At 48.6% G+C, this 20,257-nt stretch overlaps 1 protein-coding gene across 1 annotated transcript in view; it reads left to right on the forward strand.

The window, feature by feature from the left end:
* Window positions 1-11,428: 11,428 nt before the first annotated feature.
* FBN3 (fibrillin 3) overlaps window positions 11,429-20,257 on the forward strand; it is a gene marked incomplete at both ends in the record, with an annotated part of 201,276 nt that continues 192,447 nt past the window's right edge. Inside the window, one exon of the mRNA XM_081314809.1 lies at window positions 11,429-11,577. Within this exon, the coding sequence (XP_081170935.1) occupies window positions 11,429-11,577 (149 nt within the window). The remainder of the gene's footprint in view (window positions 11,578-20,257) is intronic.

The raw sequence follows: 20,257 nt of genomic DNA on the forward strand, positions 1-20,257 counted from the left end.
CTGGAAACCCTCTCCGCCTCCTCTTATTTATTTCTCCGAAATGGTTCCTGGAGGATCCGCAATAAATGCTCAGCCTGATGAGGTCTCTGGTCCTTCTTGGAGTTTGTAGCGTGACCTACTCCTTAGGTCCTTGGGAGTCTCACTGGATTCGTTGGAGAGCACTTGGGGCCACCGCAGGGATTTGAAAGATAAATGAATCCATTTGGGGATAGGATAGGATAGGATAGGATAGGATAGGATAGGATAGGATAGGATAGGATAGGATAGGATAGGATAGGATAGGATAGAATTAGAATAGAAAAAGAAATAGGAATAGGAATAGGAATAGAAAAGAAATAGAATAGAATAGGAATAAGAATAGGAATTGGAATAGAATAGAATTAGAATAGAATAGAACAGAATAGAATTCAGAATTAGAAGACAATAGAATATATAACAGAACATAGAACAGAGTAGAGTACAATAGAATTCAGAATTAGAAGAGAATAGAACAGAATATAGAATAGAATAAAAATAATATAGAGTAGGATAGAATAGAATTCAAAATTAGAAGAGAATATAGAACAAAATAGAATAGAATTCAAAATTAGAAGAGAATAGAATTCAGAATTAGAAGAGAATATAGAATAGAACAGAAAATAGAATAGAATTCAGAATTAGAATAGAATAAAATTCAGAATTAGAATAGAATATAGAACAGAACAGAATGTAGAATAGAAAGAAATAAGAGTACAATAGAGCAGAATAGAATAGAACAGAATAGAGTTGGAAGGGACCTTGGAGGTCATCTAGTCCAACCCCCTGATCAGGCAGGAGACCCTATAAACATTTCAGTCAAATGGCTGTCAGGTCTCTTCTTAAAAACCTCCAGTGATGGAGCACCCACAACGTCTTGTGGCAAGCTGTTCCACTGGTTAATTGTTCTCCCTGCCAGGAAATTCCTCCTTAATTCCAGGTTGCTTCTCCCCTTGATTCGTTTCCATCCGTCGCTTCCTGTCCAGTCTCTTCTTGAAAACCTCCAGCCACGGAGCACCCACAGCGTCTGGAGGCAAGCTGCAGCTGTCCAGTCTTTTGGGGGCTCAGGCACTGGGGGGGGGGAGTGGGAGCGCTCAGATCCTGTCCACCTTTCCTGGCTATTTCAGGCTGCAAAAAACCAAGGTTTAACCCAGCCAGCCAAGGGGGTGGGTGGGAGGGAGGGTGGGAAGCAGCCCAGGGCCATTCTGCGCCTCTGGTGAGTTAGGGGTCACCTCTGGCTGTGCGTGGGCCACAACTGGGGAGGGGCAGGCAGTAACACCACCTTTCCCGGGTGTCTCTTGGCCCAGTGCCACACGTTGCCCTTTCGGAGCCTCCTGTCCAGCCCGGAGAACCGGCCAGATGCCCACCTGCCCACCTGTGCCCCAGAGGGAGGGGCAGGGAGGAAGGGAGCCCCCTATCTGACATACATACAGCTCCAGTCTCCCCACCCCTCGGGCGCTTTCTCCCCACACTGACACCCCCCCAACCAACCTCCTCAGTCACTTCCCACTCCTCGCCCCTCCAAGAACAAGAGGCAGTCTTGATGACCTCTGGGGACCCCTTCCTGTACGCCTCTGAAACGGAACTTCAAGCGATAGGACCGGGGCTCAGCCGGGAACCGCGACGCCTCCCCCTCCAGCTCGTGGCCGCTTCTGCTCTGGAGGGCAGGACGAACGCAAGACGGGGGTCTCTCCTTCCCCCCCCCAGGAAAAGCAATGAGGGTTCACTCTGGCCGCCTTCCCCATCATCCCCAGCCAGCCCTCCAGGAGGGGGCGATGGGAGTGGGCGTTCCATACGGGAGAAGAGTGTCGGGTTGGGGCAGGGGGGAAACCTACATCTCGCCCTCCCTTTTCTCAGGTTGGCATCACGGGGGTCCCAAAGCGAGAAGCCCCGGGACCCTTCGCCTCCTCCCCCCCGCCTAGCCCCAAGTGGCGCCCCAACTTCTCCAGGAAAAAAACGGGGTCCGGCCACTCCGGCGCTGGCGCGAAAGCGGGCAGCGGAATAGGGGCCCGGACTGATGCCCTCCAGGGTTCCCAACGCCTTCCCGGACCCTCCATAGCAACGACAGACCTGCCGCCGCGTCCTCGGACTGCTCTTTCGCCGGCTCTGGTGGTCGGGCGAGGGCGGGGCCTGCCTCTGAGCATGGGCAGAGCGCCCGGGGGGGTCATCCGGGGCAGGGGGGCTCGTGCAACTTAAGGCTCGGCCGCCCGCCGCCTCTGAGAGCGTGCAGAAGGCAAGACGCAAGAAGCCGCTTTACGACGCCTGGAGAAGGCCAGATTTTGAATCCTGCACTCACTTTTTGGTTGCCCCGATGTATAAAGAAGAGGCGGAGACTCTGGAAGAGAAGAGCAGAGCAGAGCAACAGAGAGGATCGAGGGGAATGGAGGCTGAAACGGAGGAAGAACGGTTGCTGGAACTGGGTAGGTCTAGTTCAGGGGTAGGCAACCTCTGCTCTTTTATGATTCATGGACTTCAATTCCCAGAATTCCTGAGCCAGCTTGGCTGGCTCAGGAATTCTGGGAATTGAAGTCCATGAGTCATAAAAGAGCCGAGGTTGCCTACCCCTGGTCTAGTTTAACGAAGGGAATGGCCGGTGTCCAGTACTTGAGGGGCTGCCCCAAAGAAGTGGTGGGGGGGTCAACCTGTGAGGTGATCTCACGATGAACCATTAAAGGAGCTTCCAAGTAAAGGCATCACGCAGAGATGCAATCATATTAGCTTTATTCAATGATAGATCAAAGAGAAAGAAATACTTGGCATGAAAGCATTCATGCCTGCATGTGAGAGAGAAATAAAATAAAGTAAAAGCAAGCTAGCATTACATGACTAAAACAGAAGGACTAGGAGCTAGGAGAGGAGAACTGGAACTAGAAACTAGAACAAAGAGCAGCCCCTCGTGCAGAGGTATTTATGGGGGGTCTTGGTCCCTCCCTGACCATAAAACTCTCTCGCCAATGGGGCTGTCGGGTCCGAGACCCTTGGCTCATCAGTGGAAGCAAAGAAGCCTCTTTGCCTCCATCTGATGACCCTTTTGGGGAACTGCCAATGGCTGGCACTAAACATCTAACAATTCCCCTTCTTGCCAGCCAATGACAGGGACCAGTGAATGTATGTGAGGGGCGAGCAGGTGTCATAGACATGCATAAAAACATTCAGAAGGCCAAACACAAACGCTTACACAGAAGGTTGTGCCGGTCAATGGGAACAGGCTTGGTAAACAGATCAGCTATCTGGTCAGCTGTATTACAGTGCTCAACATGTATAAAACCCTTTTTGGTAAGCTGCCTGACATTTTTATAGCGTATGTCTATATGGCGAGATCTAGATCCTACTGCATAAGCGCCCGAGATTGCAATTGCGGCGTTGTTGTCCTCTAGAATTTGGATGGGCAGAGGGGGAGATGCCCAGATGCTTCTTATCAGCTCATTGAACCAAGTCAAATCATTGGCCGTGTCTGACAGGCTGGCATATTCAGCCTCGGCCGTGGAGCAAGAAATAAATTTTTGCTGCCTAACATGCCAATGTATTGGGCAGCCATTTAGCAATATGAGGAAACCAGAAATGCTCCGTCTACTTTTGGTGTCACCAGCCCAGTCTGCGTCTGAGTAAGCGGAGAGCTGGGCCGTCTTCCCCTTCTCTGGTTCTAGCATAAGGAGGGCATCAGCTGTGCCCTTAAGGTATCTAAGCACCCTTTTAACAGCAGTCCAGTGGAATTCCTTTGGGTGTTCCACGTGCCTGGACAATAGATTCACAGCTAAAGCTATGTCAGGTCTGCTCCAATTGCTGATGTATAGCAAGGAGCCAATCACAGATCTGTAAAGCGTGTTATCTGTGAACTCAGGACCGTCCTTATGGGTGTGGTTGTAAAAGTCGCTTTGCATTGGGCTATGCGTAGGATTAGATTCTGTCATTTTGCATTTGGCCAGTAATTCCTCTATCTTTTCTTTTTGAGATAGAGCGAACCCCCCCTTAGTGGCCAAAATATGCACACCCAAGTACTTGTCAACCCGCCCCAAAGACTTCAGAGTAAACTTTTCTTCCAGGGCCTTGGCAAATTCATCACACCCTTTCTTGTTAGGCCCTACATATAATAGGTCGTCCACATAAACTAACACCCGTTCTGTGGTTCCCTTGGAATTGCGTGTGAAAACACATTCATCTGCATGAGATGCTGAGAAACCAACTCGTTCTAAACTCTTTCTAAGACAGTCATACCATAATTTCCCTGACTGCTTGAGACCATATAACCCTTTGTGAAGCAACCATGTATTTCCCCCTTCTTGCTGGTAGCCAGGAGGGGCCCTCACGTAGATCTGCCGGTCCAAGTTGGCGTGGAGGTAAGCCGTCTGGATGTCGAATTGGAAGACTTCCTCTCCCAGAGCGGCTGCAGTCACGAGGGCGGCCTTGACGCTCTCTGCCCGGACGGTTGGAGAGTAAGTCTCCGAGTAGTCTTCCATATAACGCTGAGCGAAGCCCTGGGCTACCAAACGGGCCTTATACAGGTAGAGGCCATTGGCAAGTGGTTTGGCTTTGTAAACCCACCTTGTGCCAATGACTTTCCTCTCCTTTGGTGGTTGCTGGGGGGTGAAGACTTTGAGTTTCTTTAAGCTCTGCATCTCCTTCTCCATCGCGAGCTGCCATTTCTCCTGCTCTTCGATGGGCAGCTCCTGGATGTCAGAGAAGGATTTTGGGGTGACCACAACGCTGTTGACAGACGCGATGTGGCCAATGTCAATTCTCTTTGGTGGGACCCCTTTGTTGGACCGCTTTGACCTCCTTACCTTCTGCCACTCACCGCTCTTTTCTTCCGTGGGTCTCTGAGGCGTCGCTGGGGGTGAAGACGGCGTGTCTTCCTCCGTGGGACTGGACGCATCTTCGTCTTGTTCCTCACTTTCGTCGGTGGCAGGGTACGTGGTCGCCTCTGGTGATGTCGCGGTCGGTGTGTCCTTGCTGGGTCGGTTGGCATATGGGCTCAGATCATTTGAGTGGATCTGGGTCCAATTGGAGTCCTCTTCGAAAGAGGCAGATTGGGAAGTCACAGGCCTGCCCCCTTCTCCCAGGAAACGATAGGCCTTGGAGCCAGGAGCATAGCCCAAGAACCTTAGTCTCTGAGAAACAGGTTTCCCCTTCTTCCGCAGTTGCTTGGGGATATGCACCCATGCATAGGTACCAAACACACGCAAATGTGCCAGATTTGGTTTCCTACCGTGAACCAGGAAATATGGGGTCTGGTTCACAACACTGCTCCAGGTGCGGTTTAAAGTGTAATTGGCATAATGAATTGCCTCCCCCCAGTATGATTCTGCGACATTCGCGTCTGCAATCAGACTACGCATCATGGTTTGCAGGATTCCATTCCTTTTCTCAGCTACACCATTTTGCGAAGGGGTGAACGGTGCAGTTAGAAAATGGCGGATGCCCTTACGCCTTACCCAGTCCTGGAACTTCTGAGACATGAACTCAGCCCCGCGATCGCTCTGCAATTGTGCGATCTTGGTCTTGTACTGGGTCTCTACGAAGTTGTACAGCGACTTTATGGCGTCAAAGGCTTCAGATTTCTCTGTGAGAGTATACACGTGACCGTAACGTGAAAAATCATCAACGGCAGTGAGAAAATACCTTTTCTTTCCTAGGGATGGTGTAAAAGGCCCAACCAAATCAACATGTACTAGTTGGTACGGGTATTGAGTCTTACGTAATGACACCTTTGAGGTAGGAGCAGCCTTCCTCTTTGTTTTCTTGCAAATGGCACAGTCCAGAAACACGTCACAGTCCTTGAGCTGGACTCCCTCAGCAAATTCTCCCATCTTTTTAACTACAGGAAAGCTTGCATGACCTAGCCTTCTGTGCAATAAATGGGCACACTTATCGTGAATCGGCTTCCCCACTGACACCCTCTTGGCTCTAGTTGCTTTGAGTGGTGCTGTAGGTGCCTGCTGAGATTCAGGCTCCTTGCCCACACTGCCCTTGGAAAGCCTTGGGGCAGGCTGTGGTGGCTTGGGAGAAAAATATGGTAAGCCGTTTATGATTGTAATATTTCCAATGACCCTCTGGTCCCGGGTGACATGACCTCCCCCCTTGCGAAATAAGACTTCCACTTTGTCATCGTCACACAATTTGGTAATGCTTAATAGGTTGTTGGCTATGGAAGGGGCGTGTAAAACACCTTCAACTTTCCCAAGTCCAGGTACAGAAACAAAACCCTCCCCAACAACTGAAGCAGTATCACCATTTGCGACTTTGACAGATGAGTTAATTTTCTTTAACCTTTTAAAACCTTGACTCATATTAGTAATGTGAGAAGAAGCTCCAGAGTCCAGTAACCATAAGTCAGTGGAGCTATCAGCCTTTGTTGTGGGGGTGAGGGAACAAGTATGCAGAAAATTTCCTTTGCCCCTGCCACGCCCCCTTCCTTGCCCCCTGCCCCTTACTTGATTGGGACCACGTTTAGGGGCTTGATGTTGATGGGGGCAGTCTTTCTTGAGGTGCTCCTCAGAGCCACAGATGAAACACTTAAGTAGAGCATTAATTTGCTCTGAGTTGTGGCGCCCCTTTCTGGCTTGCTGAGTGGTGACTCTGGCGTATTCTCCGGCATCTCGTCTCCTTCTATCCTCCTCGATCAGTCTTCTTGTGAGGTAGGACAGATTTATGTCTTCCCTCTTGACCGCTTCGAGTGAAACAATGAAATTGCTCCAACTCCTGTCTAGGGAAGCAAAAATGATCGCGACCATGTTCACATCAGTTACAGGAAAATCTCTGGATATCAATTCTGCCCTGAGTGCCTTTAATTTTGCAAGATGCTCAGGCATGCTGGCACCAAACTTCAGTTTGGTTGTATAAAGCTCAGTTGTATATATGGTGATGGAACCAATGGTATTGCTGTTGAATAAATTGTATAATAGTTGCCAAACTTGAGCAGCTCTGAGACCTGCTGGAATGCTGGAGAACAAGTTATTATCCAGCGAACTGAGCAGAGCAGAGTAAGCCTGCAAATGTCGCCACTCTTCTTGACGTCCCCATGGGGGAGGGGGTGGTTTCTGAACCATTTGTAGAGTCCCATCTTTAAGAGATATACTTGTATATCTTTACTCCAACTGCTATAATTCTCTCCCCCCAGTTGTAGCTTTTTAAAATCGCTTGGAAGATTTGCTGCTGGAAAATAGTCCTTCTCAGATCCATTTTCAAAAATCTCTGAAATGTCCATCGACATAAAAGGGAAAGGGAAAGGGGTTCCTTTAGTGAAAGGGGTCCCTCCAGTGGTCGAGGAGGGAATTTTTTCTTGATTATTTAGTAACTCCAGATGGGCATGCCCGGAAACCATGTGATCCGGGGGAGGGCGTTGTTCAGGATTTCTCCCTTCTTCCCATGAGGCATTGGGGGGGCGGAGCCCAGATTTGCCAGCTCGCAGTTGTTGCAATGATTCCTCCCGAGAATTGCAAGCACATGGATTTTCAGCATTGCCTGGTTTGCCTGGCTGGTCCTGAAGACCTGAAGAGAAGGTGGGAGGCCGTGGGGGTTGATTGTTGGGAGGCTGCAGGCTGGATTCCCCCCGGCAGTTGGGCCCTGGGGAGAGGGAAGGAGGCCTTGGGGGGGGGTGGGCACCCCCGACGTCTGCTTGGCCCCCAGGGCTGTAGTCAGGACTTGGATGGCCGTTTTAATTGCATTTGTATTTGTATTAGTATCGGCTGGGCAGATCTCATCGCCATCATAGGACTTTAGGCTTTGTGGTGGGGAGAGCCCAGGAATTTGCATGCTATTTTGGCCGGATGCCAGGGATTGCATGCCATTTCTGCTGGATGCCAGGGATTGCATGCTATTTCGGCTGGATGCCAGGGACTGCTGGCTTTCCAGGCTTAAAAAAGGCTTGTCTTTGTTAGACCGTGTGGGGTTACAGGGGGCCGCCATCTTGTTTCCTGTGCCAGACCATGTGGGCGGAGCCATCTTGTTTCCGCTTGCCCCAGGAAGCTGTAGCTCACAGCTGGGTGGGGGGGTTCGCGCCAAAAGCCCTGGGGTCCCGGGGTCACTAAGGGTGGCCGGCGCCATATTTGGAGGCCTCGTGGTCGCTAGGGAAAGACTCACCACGTGTTCGGAGGCTTCCTGCGTGGTTTCCTGGGCTGCCTTCCCCCTCCCCTGCATTGCAAAGATCTCTTTAAGTAGCTCTTCACGTTCCTGTGCAGTCAGCTTACTCACGCGGCGTTTGGCTTCAGCCAGGTCCGTCTCTGCAGCATCTGAACAATCTTGGGCAGTCTGCAAACCTTCTATGTTCTCCTCTGTGGCGTTCAGGGAGGGGAAGGCATGCGGGGCGCTCCCAGATGTTCTGCTGGATCCTCTGACGGGGTGGAGGTCATTTGTGCTCTCACCTGCAGCGTAGGTTGCTTCAGGAACTGAAGACTTGGATGTAGGCAGGGATGCCGTATGTGATCGATGACTTCTGGTCACGATAGGAGAAGTCCTGCCATCTGTTATGAATGGATTTGAGCCGGGTCTCCCAGACATCTTGTAGTATAGATCCTGGCTGGCTTGGAAGCGTTCCTTTAAACCATCCTCTGGCTACCAATTTGTGAGGTGATCTCACGTTAAAGGAGCTTCCAAGTAAAGGCATCACGCAGAGATGCAATCATATTAGCTTTATTCAATGATAGATCAAAGAGAAAGAAATACTTGGCATGAAAGCATTCATGCCTGCATGTGAGAGAGAAATAAAATAAAGTAAAAGCAAGCTAGCATTACATGACTAAAACAGAAGGACTAGGAGCTAGGAGAGGAGAACTGGAACTAGAAGCTAGAACAAAGAGCAGCCCCTCGTGCAGAGGTATTTATGGGGGGTCTTGGTCCCTCCCTGACCATAAAACTCTCTCGCCAATGGGGCTGTCGGGTCCGAGACCCTTGGCTCATCAGTGGAAGCAAAGAAGCCTCTTTGCTCCCATCTGATGACCTTTTTGGGGAACTGCCAATGGCTGGCACAAAACATCTAACACAACCTATTTTCCCAAGCACCTGAAGGCAGGACAAGAAAGAATGGATGGAAACGGACCAAGGAGAGAAGCAGGAATTAAGGAGAAACTTCCTAACAGTGAGGACAATTAACCAGTGGAACAGCTTGCCACCAGACGTTGTGGGTGCTCCATCACTGAAGGTTTTTAAGAAGAGATTGGACAGTCACTTGTCTGAAAGGTATAGGTTCTCCTGCCTGAGCAGAGGGCTGGACTAGAAGACCTCCAAGGTCCCTTCCAATCCTATCCTATCCTATCCTATTTCCATTCCATTCCTTTAATAAAGATTATTAGGGGTCTGGAGGCTAAAGCACATGAAGAACAGTTGCTGGAATCAGGGATGTCTAGTTTAATGAAAGGGATGCGGTGGCTCAGTGGGTTAGGACGCTGAGCTTGTCGATCAGAAGGTCAGCAGTTTGGCGGGTCGAATCCCGAGTGCCACGTAGCAGAGTGAGCGCCTGTTACTCGTCCCAGCTTCTGCCAACCTAGCAGTTCAAAAGCACGTAAAAATGCAAGTAGAAAAATAGGGACCACTGCGGTGGGAAGGTAACAGCGTTCCGTGCGCCACATGACCACGGAGACGTCCTCGGACAAGCGCTGGCTCTTTGGCTTTGAAACGGAGATGAGCACCGGCCCTTAGAGTCGGAAACCGACTAGCACGCACGTGCGGGGGAACCTTTACCTTTACCTTTATCTAGTTTAATGAAGAGAAGGATTAGGGAAGACATGTTCTTCCATTATTTGAGGGGCTCCTTCAAAGACGAGGCGGTCAAACTAATTTCCAAAGCACCAAAAGGTAAGACGAGAAGCAATTATTATTCTGAGGAAGTATATATTGCTAATAGACTCTGGGTAGTTTACAAAAGTTAAATATATAATTAAAACAGTTCAAAAGGTAAAAGAAAAAACAACATAAAATGGAACATGACAGCACGGACTATAAACAACGCTAATGGTAAAAACATAAGATTCCCATCAATACATAATATGTTAACCCCAGGCCTGTGAGAGAAGCTAGGTCAGTGATGGCGAACCTTTTAGAGACCGAAGGCCCAAAATGCAACCCAAAATCTGCTTATGTATCATCGGGTGCTGGGTGGGCATGGCCCATTGGGTGGGCATGGCTGCGGTGGTAACGGCAGACTGGGTGGGACTAAAAAGTTAATTCCAACTTTGCAAGATCTTTTTTTTCCCACGACATGAAATTGATTGATTGATTGAACCTTTTTTTTTTGCACACAGCGGCGGAGGCCTAAAGCGAAAAGGTTTTATAAAACCCAGCTGAAGGCCTGGGACTGGGCCGATGGCGCACGTGCCCACAGAGAGGGCTCTGCCTGCCACCAGTGGCATGCATGCCATAGGTTCGCCACCACGGATCTAGGTCTTAAGGGCAGCTCTTACCACTAAGAAGATATTCTTCCTAATGTTTAGACAGGATCAATCAAGCCTCCAATAATCCTAAATTCTCGACCTGGCCCACTTTACAGGATGGTGGCCGGGGGAATAAAACAATGGCAAATAAAATGGAGGAGGAGGACAAGACGGAGATGGAGAAGGAAAAGATGGGAGGGAAGATGAAGAAGGAGAAGATGGGGAAGAAGGAGGAGAAGTTGGATGAGAAGTAGAAGAAGGAGGGGAAGATGAAGGAGAAGAAGGAAAGAAAATGAAGGAGGAGGAGAAGATGGAAAAGAAGAAGACGGAGGGGAAGATGAAGGAGAAGGTGGAGAAAGAAAAGATGGTGGAGAAGGAGGAAGAGAAAATGGAGAAGAAGGAGGAAGAGAAGGAAGAGAAGATGGAGGAAGAGGAGATGGAGAAGGAGAAGATGGAGAAGACGACGAAGATGGAGGAGGTGGAGAAAAAGGAGAAGGAAAAGATGGGAGGGAAGATGAAGGAGAAGATGGGGAAGAAGGAGGAGAAGTTGGATGAGAAGTAGAAGAAGGAGGGGAAGATGAAGGAGAAGAAGGAAAGAAAATGAAGGAGGAGGAGAAGATGGAAAAGAAGAAGACGGAGGGGAAGATGAAGGAGAAGGTGGAGAAAGAAAAGATGGTGAAGAAGGAGGAAGAGAAAATGGAGAAGAAGGAGGAAGAGAAGGAAGAGAAGATGGAGGAGGAGGAGATGGAGAAGGAGAAGATGGAGGAGAAGACAACGAAGATGGAGGAGGTGGAGAAAAAGGAGAAGGAAAAGATGGGAGGGAAGATGAAGGAGAAGATGGGGAAGAAGGAGATGTTGGATGAGAAGTAGAAGAAGGAGGGGAAGATGAAGAAGAAGGAAAGAAAATGAAGGAGGAGGAGAAGATGGAAAAGAAGAAGACGGAGGGGAAGATGAAGGAGAAGGTGGAGAAAGAAAAGATGGTGAAGAAGGAGGAAGAGAAAATGGAGAAGAAGGAGGAAGAGAAGGAAGAGAAGATGGAGGAGGAGGAGATGGAGAAGGAGAAGATGGAGGAGAAGACGAAGATGGAGGAGGTGGAGAAAAAGGAGAAGGAAAAGATGGGAGGGAAGATGAAGGAGAAGATGGGGAAGAAGGAGGTGATGGAGGAGAAGGAGAAGAAGGAGGAGAAGTTGGATGAGAAGTAGAAGGAGGGGAAGATGAAGGAGAAGGTGGAAAGAATGAAGGAGGAGAAGAAGATGGAAAAGAAGAGGACGGAGGGGAAGATGAAGGAGAAGGTGGAGAAAGAGAAAATGGAGAAGGAGGAAGAGAAGATGGAAGAGAAGATGTGAAGAAGGAGGAGGAGATGGAGAAGGAGAAGACGGAGGGGAAGATGGAGGAGGTGGAGAAAAAAGGGAAAGAAAACATGGAGAAGGAGAAGATGGAGAAGGAGGAGAAGAAGGAGGGAAAGATGGAGAAGAAGGAGAAAGAGAAAATGGAGAAGGAGAAGTAAGGGGAGAGAAGAGGGAGTTAGAAAAAGAGAAGATGGGAAAGGAGAAAGAGACGCAACCTTTGCGAGATGAGTCTAAAAATCTAAGGGATTGTTGAGAATTCGAGCATCCTCCACTCTCCACCGACTTTGGGTATGGAACAAGAGTCTAGTTCTACTGCAGTCGAGATGGAGGGGCAGGAGAAGGCGAAAAAGTTCTAAACTTTGAGCAACCAAATGGCATAAAATTCTTTCCAACCCTCTCGAAGACGCCGGGCCTGGAGCAGCCCGCATTTAAATATCCCACAATGCCCCGGAGCGATCCCAAACCAGAGAATTGTGGGGAAATTAAGCGGAAGAGAAGATGCACGGGATTAATAATGAGGCAACTGCCGGTGGGTTTTTAAAGGCGCTCCCTGGTCCAGCCACTAGAGGGCAGGCCACGCTCTCAAATGAACCAGCTGGACCTATACCACTCAGAATCAGAATCGAGCTGGAAGGGACCTTGAAGGTCTTCTAGTCCAGCCCCCTGCTCAAGCAGGAGAACCTATACCATCTCAGACAAATGGTTGTCCACTCTCTTCTTAAAAGCCTCCAGTGATGAAACGCCAACAACTTCTGGAGGCAAGCTGTTCCACTGGTTAATTGTCCTCAGTGCCAGGAAATTCCTCCTTAATTCCAGGTTGCTTCTCTCTTTGGTCAGTTTCCAACCATTGTTGCTTGTCCTGCCCTCTGGTGCTTTGGAGAATAACGTGACCCCCCTCTTCTTTTGGCAGCCCTTCAAATACTGGAATGCTGCTATCATAATCCCCCTAGTCCTTCTTTTCTCTAGAGTGGCCGAACCCAAATCCTGCAACTGTTCTTCATATGTTTTAGTCTCCAGGCCTTTAATCATCTTCTCTGCACTTTTTCCAAAGTCTACTGAGAAGAGCTCATGCTGAGAAAATAGAAGAAGAGGAAGACGTGCAGCAGGGTGGAATAGAATGGAATGGAATAGAATAGAAGATAGAATAGAAAATAGAATAGCATAAAGAATAGAATAGAATAGAATAGAATAGAATAGAATAGAATAGAATAGAATAGAATAGAATAGAATAGAATAGAATAGAATAGAATAGAATAGAATAGAATAGAATAGAATAGAATAGAATAGAATAGAATAGAATAGATGGAATGGAATGGAAGAATAGAATAGAATAGAATAGAATAGAATAGAATAGAATAGAATAGAATAGAATAGAATAGAATAGAATAGAATAGAATAGAATAGAATAGAATAGAATAAGAAAATTAGAATAGAATATAAAATAGAATGGAATGGAATAGAATGGAATAGAATATGGAATAAATGGAATGGAATAGAATAGAATAAGGAATGGAATGGAATTAGAATAGAATAGAATAAGAAATAAGAATAGAGTAGAATAGAATAGAATAGAATAGAATAGAATAGAATAGAATAGATGGAATGGAATGGAAGAATAGAATAGAATAGAATAGAATAGAATAGAATAGAATAGAATAGAATAGAATAGAATAGAATAGAATAGAATAGAATAGAATAGAACAGAATAGAGGAGCTGGAAGGGACCTTGGAGGTCTTCTAGTCCAGCCCCCTGCTCAAGCAGGAGAACCTACACCATCTCAGACAACATGACTGGCTAGTCTCATCTTAAAAACCTCCAGGGATTTTGGGTCTAATGTCTGACAACTAGGCAGAAATTAGGATCTTGAACTAGGAGAGGGAAGAGTCCTTTCTTCGTTTAAAGAGAATTCAGCATAAACCTGGTTGAAACCTTTAGTTGTGTTTTTAAGTTCTATTGTTTTACTTCCTGAATGACTGCCTAGTTTGTACCGGGAGTCCTTGACTTATCAACTATTCATTTAGTGACCACTCAACTTTAAAAGGACACTGGAAAAAGTGACATTAGGACCATTTTTCCCCACTTACGGCCGTTGCAACATCCCGGGGGTCACCTGATCAAAATTCAGACGCTTGTCATCAGACTCGTATTTATGACGGTTGCAGTGCCCTGGGGGGGCGGTTTCGTGTGATCCCCTTTTTGCGACCGTTGGACAAGCAAAGTCAACCGGGAAGGCAGACTCACTTCACAACCGTGTGACTAAGTGAGCCACAGCGGCAATTCACTGAATAACTGCAGCAAGAAAGGTCGTAACAATGGGGCAAAGCTTAACAACGGCGTTGCTTAGCAACAGAAACTTTGGCCTCAACGGTGGTCATAAGTGAAGTGCTACCTGCAGGGTGTTTTGCATTCTGTTCCCTATATTTTTATTCAAATGAGCCTTGGTGGCGCAGTGGTGAGATTGTGGCATTGCAGGCTGACTCTGCATTCCACAGCCAGCAGTTCGATCCACTCACCGGCTCAAGGTTGACTCAGTTTTCCGTCCTTCCAAGGTCAGTAAAATGAGGACCCAGATTGTTGGGGGCCAATAGGCTGACTAAAGGACCATGAAGTGGTATATAAGTCTAAGTGCTATTGCTATTCTCTCTCTCTCCCTCCTTCGCTCCCTCTCTCCTTCCTTCATGCCCTTTTCTTTCTACCTTTCTTTTCTTTCCTTTCCTCTACTCGTTCCTTCCTTCCCATCTTTTTCTCTTTTTTTTCTTTCTCTACTGCTCCCTCCATCTCTTATTTCTCTTCTCCTTTTCTCTCCCTCTCCTTTTCTCTCCCTCTTCTTTCTTTTTTTCCTTCCTTCCTTCCTTCCTTCCTTCCTTCCTTCCTTCCTTCTTTCCTTCCTTCCTTCCTCTTGTAAGAGCCCTGGTAGCACAGTGGTTAGAATGCAGCATTGCAGGCTGACTCTGCCCTCTGCCAGGAGTTCGATCCTGACAAGGTTGACTCAGCCTTCCGTCCTTCTGAGGTCGGTAAAAGGAGGAGCCAGATTGTTGGGGGGCAAGAGGCTGACCCTGTAAACTGCTCAGAGTGGGCTGTAAAGCACTGCAAAGCGGCATACAAGTGCTACTGCTGTTGCTATTCATGTGTGTGCACATGGCTATGTGTGTATTTTATTATCAAGTGCCCAGAGAGTTTCGACAATTGTCTGACTGAAGTTTTTAAATCAATGAATAAAATCGATTGAATAAATTATGACCCACCCTGTATCCCTAAGCGGAGTTTGCTTTTCCAATTTCTGATCGTCACCCCAACGTTTTCTCCATTAAAAATAGAAAAGTTTGAATCCCTGCAGTGGAGACTTCAGTTTTGCGTTCTTCTGAAAGTTGACCTTGGTTTGAGGAGGGGGCCAATCGTCAAAACGCCCACGGGAGACGCGGGGGAACCATCTCACCGGCAGTCCTCAACTTATGACCAGAATTTGGACCGGAATTTCCACTGCAAAGTAAAGCGGGATGTCAAGTGTGTCTGATTTTACAACCTTTCTTTGGCCATGGCTGTTAAGTGGCTCTCACGGTCATTTTAAAAAATCCAACTTCCCCACTGACATTGTGTCAGCTGCCGCCTCAGGCCAGCTTGTGCTTCGCTGTGCTTCGCGGTGACAGTCTGCCCTGAACTGTGGGGAAGAGGGGAGCGCTTGGGAAACCAAAAGTAACCACAGTGCTGACTCAAGAAGCTGCTTCAAGGTCACCCAGCTGGAAGTAGTAGGAAGCGGCATGCCAGAGCACGCTTGAACTGACTGTCAGGTCAGAGGTCACCAAGCTTTCTCGGTTGTCGGACTGGAGGGAAAGGGAATGGCAAGCATTTTACACGCGTGAGTGTGGGCACATGGGGCTGCGAGCACAGTAACTAAAATGGGGCAGGACTAGCGCTTGCGTGATACTCGCTAGCAATGCCCCATTCTAGCACAGCAGAGTGCCAGATTTCTGCACCTGGTGGCGCAGCAGCGTCCTATTTTTGCACCCTGAGGCACGGCGGCGGGCTATTTTTGCACCGCACATGGCGTACTGTTTTTGCACCTCACAGCCACAGTGCTAATGCAAGTGGGGGTATGTGCGTGCACATGTGCGCACACTAGCCAGCCCGTCCCGTGGCCAGTAGGCCATGGCCCACTACCGGGCAGCAGCCCAGAGGTTGAGGACCCCTGCATTAGGGAAATCACTTGCAAGATTTTAATTGGTTGCCTTGGGGTGGGAAACGAAAGGCAGTTAAGGAGGGGAAAGGAGGCAAAAGTACAATGTAGGAATTTTAATGATGAAGAAGCAGGAGAAGGAGAAGGAGAAGGAGAAGGAGAAGAAGAAGAAGAAGAAGAAGAAGAAGAAGAAGAAGAAGAAGAAGAAGAAGAAGAAGAAGAAGAAGAAGAAGAAGAAGAAAGGGACCTTGGAGGTCATCTAGTCCAACCCCCTGCTCAGGCAGGAAACCCTATACCATTTCGGACAAATGGCTGTCCAGTCTCTTCTTAAAAACCTCCAGTCTTGGACCATTCACAGTTTCTGGAGGCAGGTTGTTCCACTGGTTTATTGTCCTCAGGAAATTTCTCCTTAGTTCCAGGTTGCTTCTCTCCTTGATGAGTTTCCATCCGTTGCTTCTTCTCCTGCCTTCAGGCGCTTTGGAGAATAGCTTGTCTCCCTCTTCTTTGGGGCAGCCCCTTGGATATTGGAAGACTGCTATCATGTCACCCCTCGTCCTTCTCTTCATTAAACTGGACAGACCCAATTCCAGCAACCGTTCCCTATATGTTTTAGCCTCCAGCCCCCTAATCATCTTTGTTGCTCTCCTCTGTACTCTTTCTAGAGCCTCAACATCTTTTTTACATCGTGGTGACCAAAACTGGATGCAGTATTCCAGGTGTGGCCTTACCAAGGCATTGTAAAGTGGTATTAATAATTTTGGTGCGTGAAACTCAGTTCTGGCCCTGCGTTACTGCAACGCAGTTTACCTCCAGGAAAAATATACATTTCTCAGCAAAAGAGCCAAGGATTGTTTTCTATTTAGAGGGGCAAATTTGGCTGAGGCCCCCTTCCGTTGCGGGGGATTGCATGTGCCCCCTCCCTGGGCCAAAGGAGGGGGCGAAAATCCGAAGAGGGGGTCCCATTCCAGCACTGCTTCAGACAGGAAGTGACATCATACACGTTCACGCCCTCCGCCTCTTCTTGTATGACGTCACCCTTCCATTTCATCAAATCCTCACTTGCGTCTTTCTCTCTTTTTTCTTTCTTCTTTCTTTCCTTTTTCTTCTTTCTTTCTTTTCCTTTCTTTCTACCCTCCCTCCCTCCTTTCTTTCTTTCTTTCCTTCTTTCTTTTTTTCTTTCTTCTTTCTTTCTTTCCTTTTTCCTTTCTTTTCCTTCCTTCCTCTCTCCTTTCTTTCTTATTTTCTTCTTTTTCTTTCTCCCTTCCTCTTTCTTTCTTTCTTTTTTCTTTTCCCTCCCTCCCTCCCTCCTTCCTCCCTCCCTCCCTCCTTCCTTCCTTCCTTAGAAACCAACTTTTCCCGGCTGTTTCTTCCCAAAATATTCCAAGACATTATTATTCCCGCGTGGATTTTAAATGGCTCCACCTGGCTGTCTGCTCTGCCTCCCCCCCCCCCCCCCCGTTGCCCTTCCCTGACTGGTTGCTTTGAAAATGGGTGAGATTCAAATTAACAACCGGCCAATATATTTTTTTTTCTAGGAGCTGGAAGGGAAATTTGTGTTTTCTCTCTAAACGTGCCCTCTCTGTTTGCTGAAACAGTTTTACAACCGTTCGTTAGAAGTTAAAACTGAAAATGATGTTTTTGGCAGTTGTGAGCCTCGCAGCTTCCCCACGGTCCCGTGATTCAAATTCAGATGTTTTTTATTATTATTATTATTATTATTATTATTATTATTATTATTATTATTATTATTATTATTATTATTATTATTATTATTAATTAATTAAATTTTTATACCGCCCTTCTCCCGAAGGACTCAGGGTGGTGTACAGGGCAATAAATATCAAAATGTAAATACAAAAGTTAAAAAAGAGATTAAAAAGAATTAAATAGTTATGCCCAAGAATACAATACTAAAAATGTGTTAAGAACTTATTTAAATCCAACCCCAAACCCATCAGACCAGGCCAGATTGTTCAAATAGATAAGTTTTTAAATCACGCCGGAAGGAGCGCAGGTCGGGGGCCATCCGGAGCTCAACCGGGAGGCGGTTCCACAGGTCTGGCGCGCCTACAGAGAACGCCCTGCCCCTGGGGACCACCAGTCGACATTCTCTGATCGGAGGCACCCTGAGCAGCTGACTCAGATTTATGACGGTTGATCCCGGGACGCTGCGACCGTCATAAATACGAACCCGTTGCCAAGCGCCTGAATTTGGATCCCCTGGACAGGGGGGATGCCGCAAAGGCCGTAAGTGTGAAAAACGGTCATAAGTCATTTTTTCCCCCAGTTTGGTCGTAAAGCCTTTACTGCCCTGCGCTCCTCGACTTAACCGACGGAATGGGGCGTTTCAGGAAGACTCCTTGGCCCTCGAGAGGCTGGGGATCAACCCAGAAATTTCATTTATTTTCTCAGAAAACGAATCCTATTTTCAGCCCATCTGAAACACCGACTTCTGGGTGGCGAACGTGGCTGGCCATCCACGGCCTCCATCTCTCCGTTTATTTATCTATCTTATCTGATCTCTCCTCTATCCACGTGCACAGAGGGAACTTATTTGGGGGGGTGGGTGGGAATAAACGTCTGAAGCCCACCAGGGTCTAGGTTAAAACTTTTGCCAAGATTCCTGCGCCCCAACGGCAAAACGAAAACAAAAGCTGCGCTGTTTGTGTTATCCACATGGGAAGAATCAGCAAAGTCCTCCAAAGAGAAGCCACGATCCCCTAATTCAGGGAATCGTCTTGGTGGTAAGGGGCCTCCAAGGTCATCTAGTCCAGCCCTCTTCCCCGGGGGGGGGTTGGTTTGAGCAGAACAGCGACTCCTCCCAACTCCTACAGAAGAGGCGTTTTAAGGAAGAGAAGGGACAGCCGTTTGTCTGAAGTGGTGGAGGGTTTCCTGCCTGAGCAGGGGGCTGGACTAGAAGACCTCCAAGGTCCCTTCCAACTTTCTTATTCTAGTCTAGTCAACCTATGGCCATGGGGGGGGTGTCATCTGGAAGACCACCCCGAAGATGCCCACCCCAGAGCGACCTCCAGATGACCTTTTGCTGCCTGTTTAAAAAAAGAGGGTGGGGGCTTCAATCACCCCCTCCTCACAGCCACCATCTTTGGCTTCCTGACCTCGTCTCTGGAGGGGCGGGATCCTCTCTGTGTGTGTGGGGGGGCGCTCAGGTTCCAGGACTCTAACCCTTGGGCCCTCCTGCTCATCCCTACCCAGGCAGCTTCCTTGCCATGGCAGTTTGTTCCCCTCCCTCTTCCTGGGGGGAGGGAGGGAGAAACGTGGCTTGATCCCCTGCTTTCAGCTCCCCCAAGAATGTGGGGCGGAGGGAGATCTGGTGGCTGCCCTCCATCTCCCTAGACCAGGGGTGTCAAACTCAAATTTCATGGAGGGCCGCATCAGCATTGCGGTTGCCCTCAGGGGGCCGGGTGGGCGTGGCCTGGGTGGGCGTGGCCTACTGGGTGGGCGTGGCCAGAGTGCGTATGGCCTACTGGGTGGGCATGGCCAGCTCTACATCGTTGGCATCAAGGGTGCCTATGGGGGCCTGGGCAGGAGTGGGACAGATCTGGGGGTCTCTGGCAGGAGGAGGGTCTCTGGGCCAGGGCCAAGGCAGTGGGGGCCGTTCCCTCACTGTTTCCAGGATGGCTTCGCGGGCCACATGAAACCACTTCACGGGCCGGATCCGGCCCCCCCGGGCCTTGTGTTTGACATGTCTGCCCTAGATGCATCTAGGGAGATGAGAGAAGGCTCCGGTGGGCCTGAACCCCACCCCACCCCACCCCCGCACACAGGTGAGCAAATCTCCTTTAAGCTAGCAGCAAGACCCAAGCCTACTCTGTTCCATTCTTCCTAGTTCTGTTCTGTTCCGTTGTGTTCTGCTTTATTCCATTCCATTCCATTCTCACAGCCAAATCCCCTTTACAGCAAATTTGTACACAAACACACACACAGAGCGACACACACACACAGAGAGAGAGAGAGAGAGAGAGAGAGAGAGAGAGAGAGAGAGAGAGAATTTCCCAAAAGCCTCCAAGGGCTGCCCCACACACATTGCATTGCAGTAGTCTAAGCAGGAGGTTATTAGGGCCCCTGAAGCTCCAGCCTCTCATGGCAAAGAGGGGGTGTGTGTCCCCAAGTGCCCCCCAATGTCTAAACTTGGGGGAGGGTGGAGGGGGAACTGAATCCCAGTTCAGCCAGCACAAGAGCCTCGGTGGAGCAGTGGGCTAATGCCTCCTTAAGTAACACCAGCTGCCTGCAATTAGTGCAGGTTCGAGTCCCACCAGGCTCAAGGTGGACTCAGCCTTCCATCCTTCCGAGGTAGGTAAAATGAGGACCCAGATTGTTGGGGGCAATTAAGCTG

This window comes from Vipera berus (genome assembly GCF_964194415.1).
Source record: "Vipera berus genome assembly, chromosome: 1".
Taxonomy (NCBI): Eukaryota; Metazoa; Chordata; class Lepidosauria; order Squamata; family Viperidae; genus Vipera; species Vipera berus.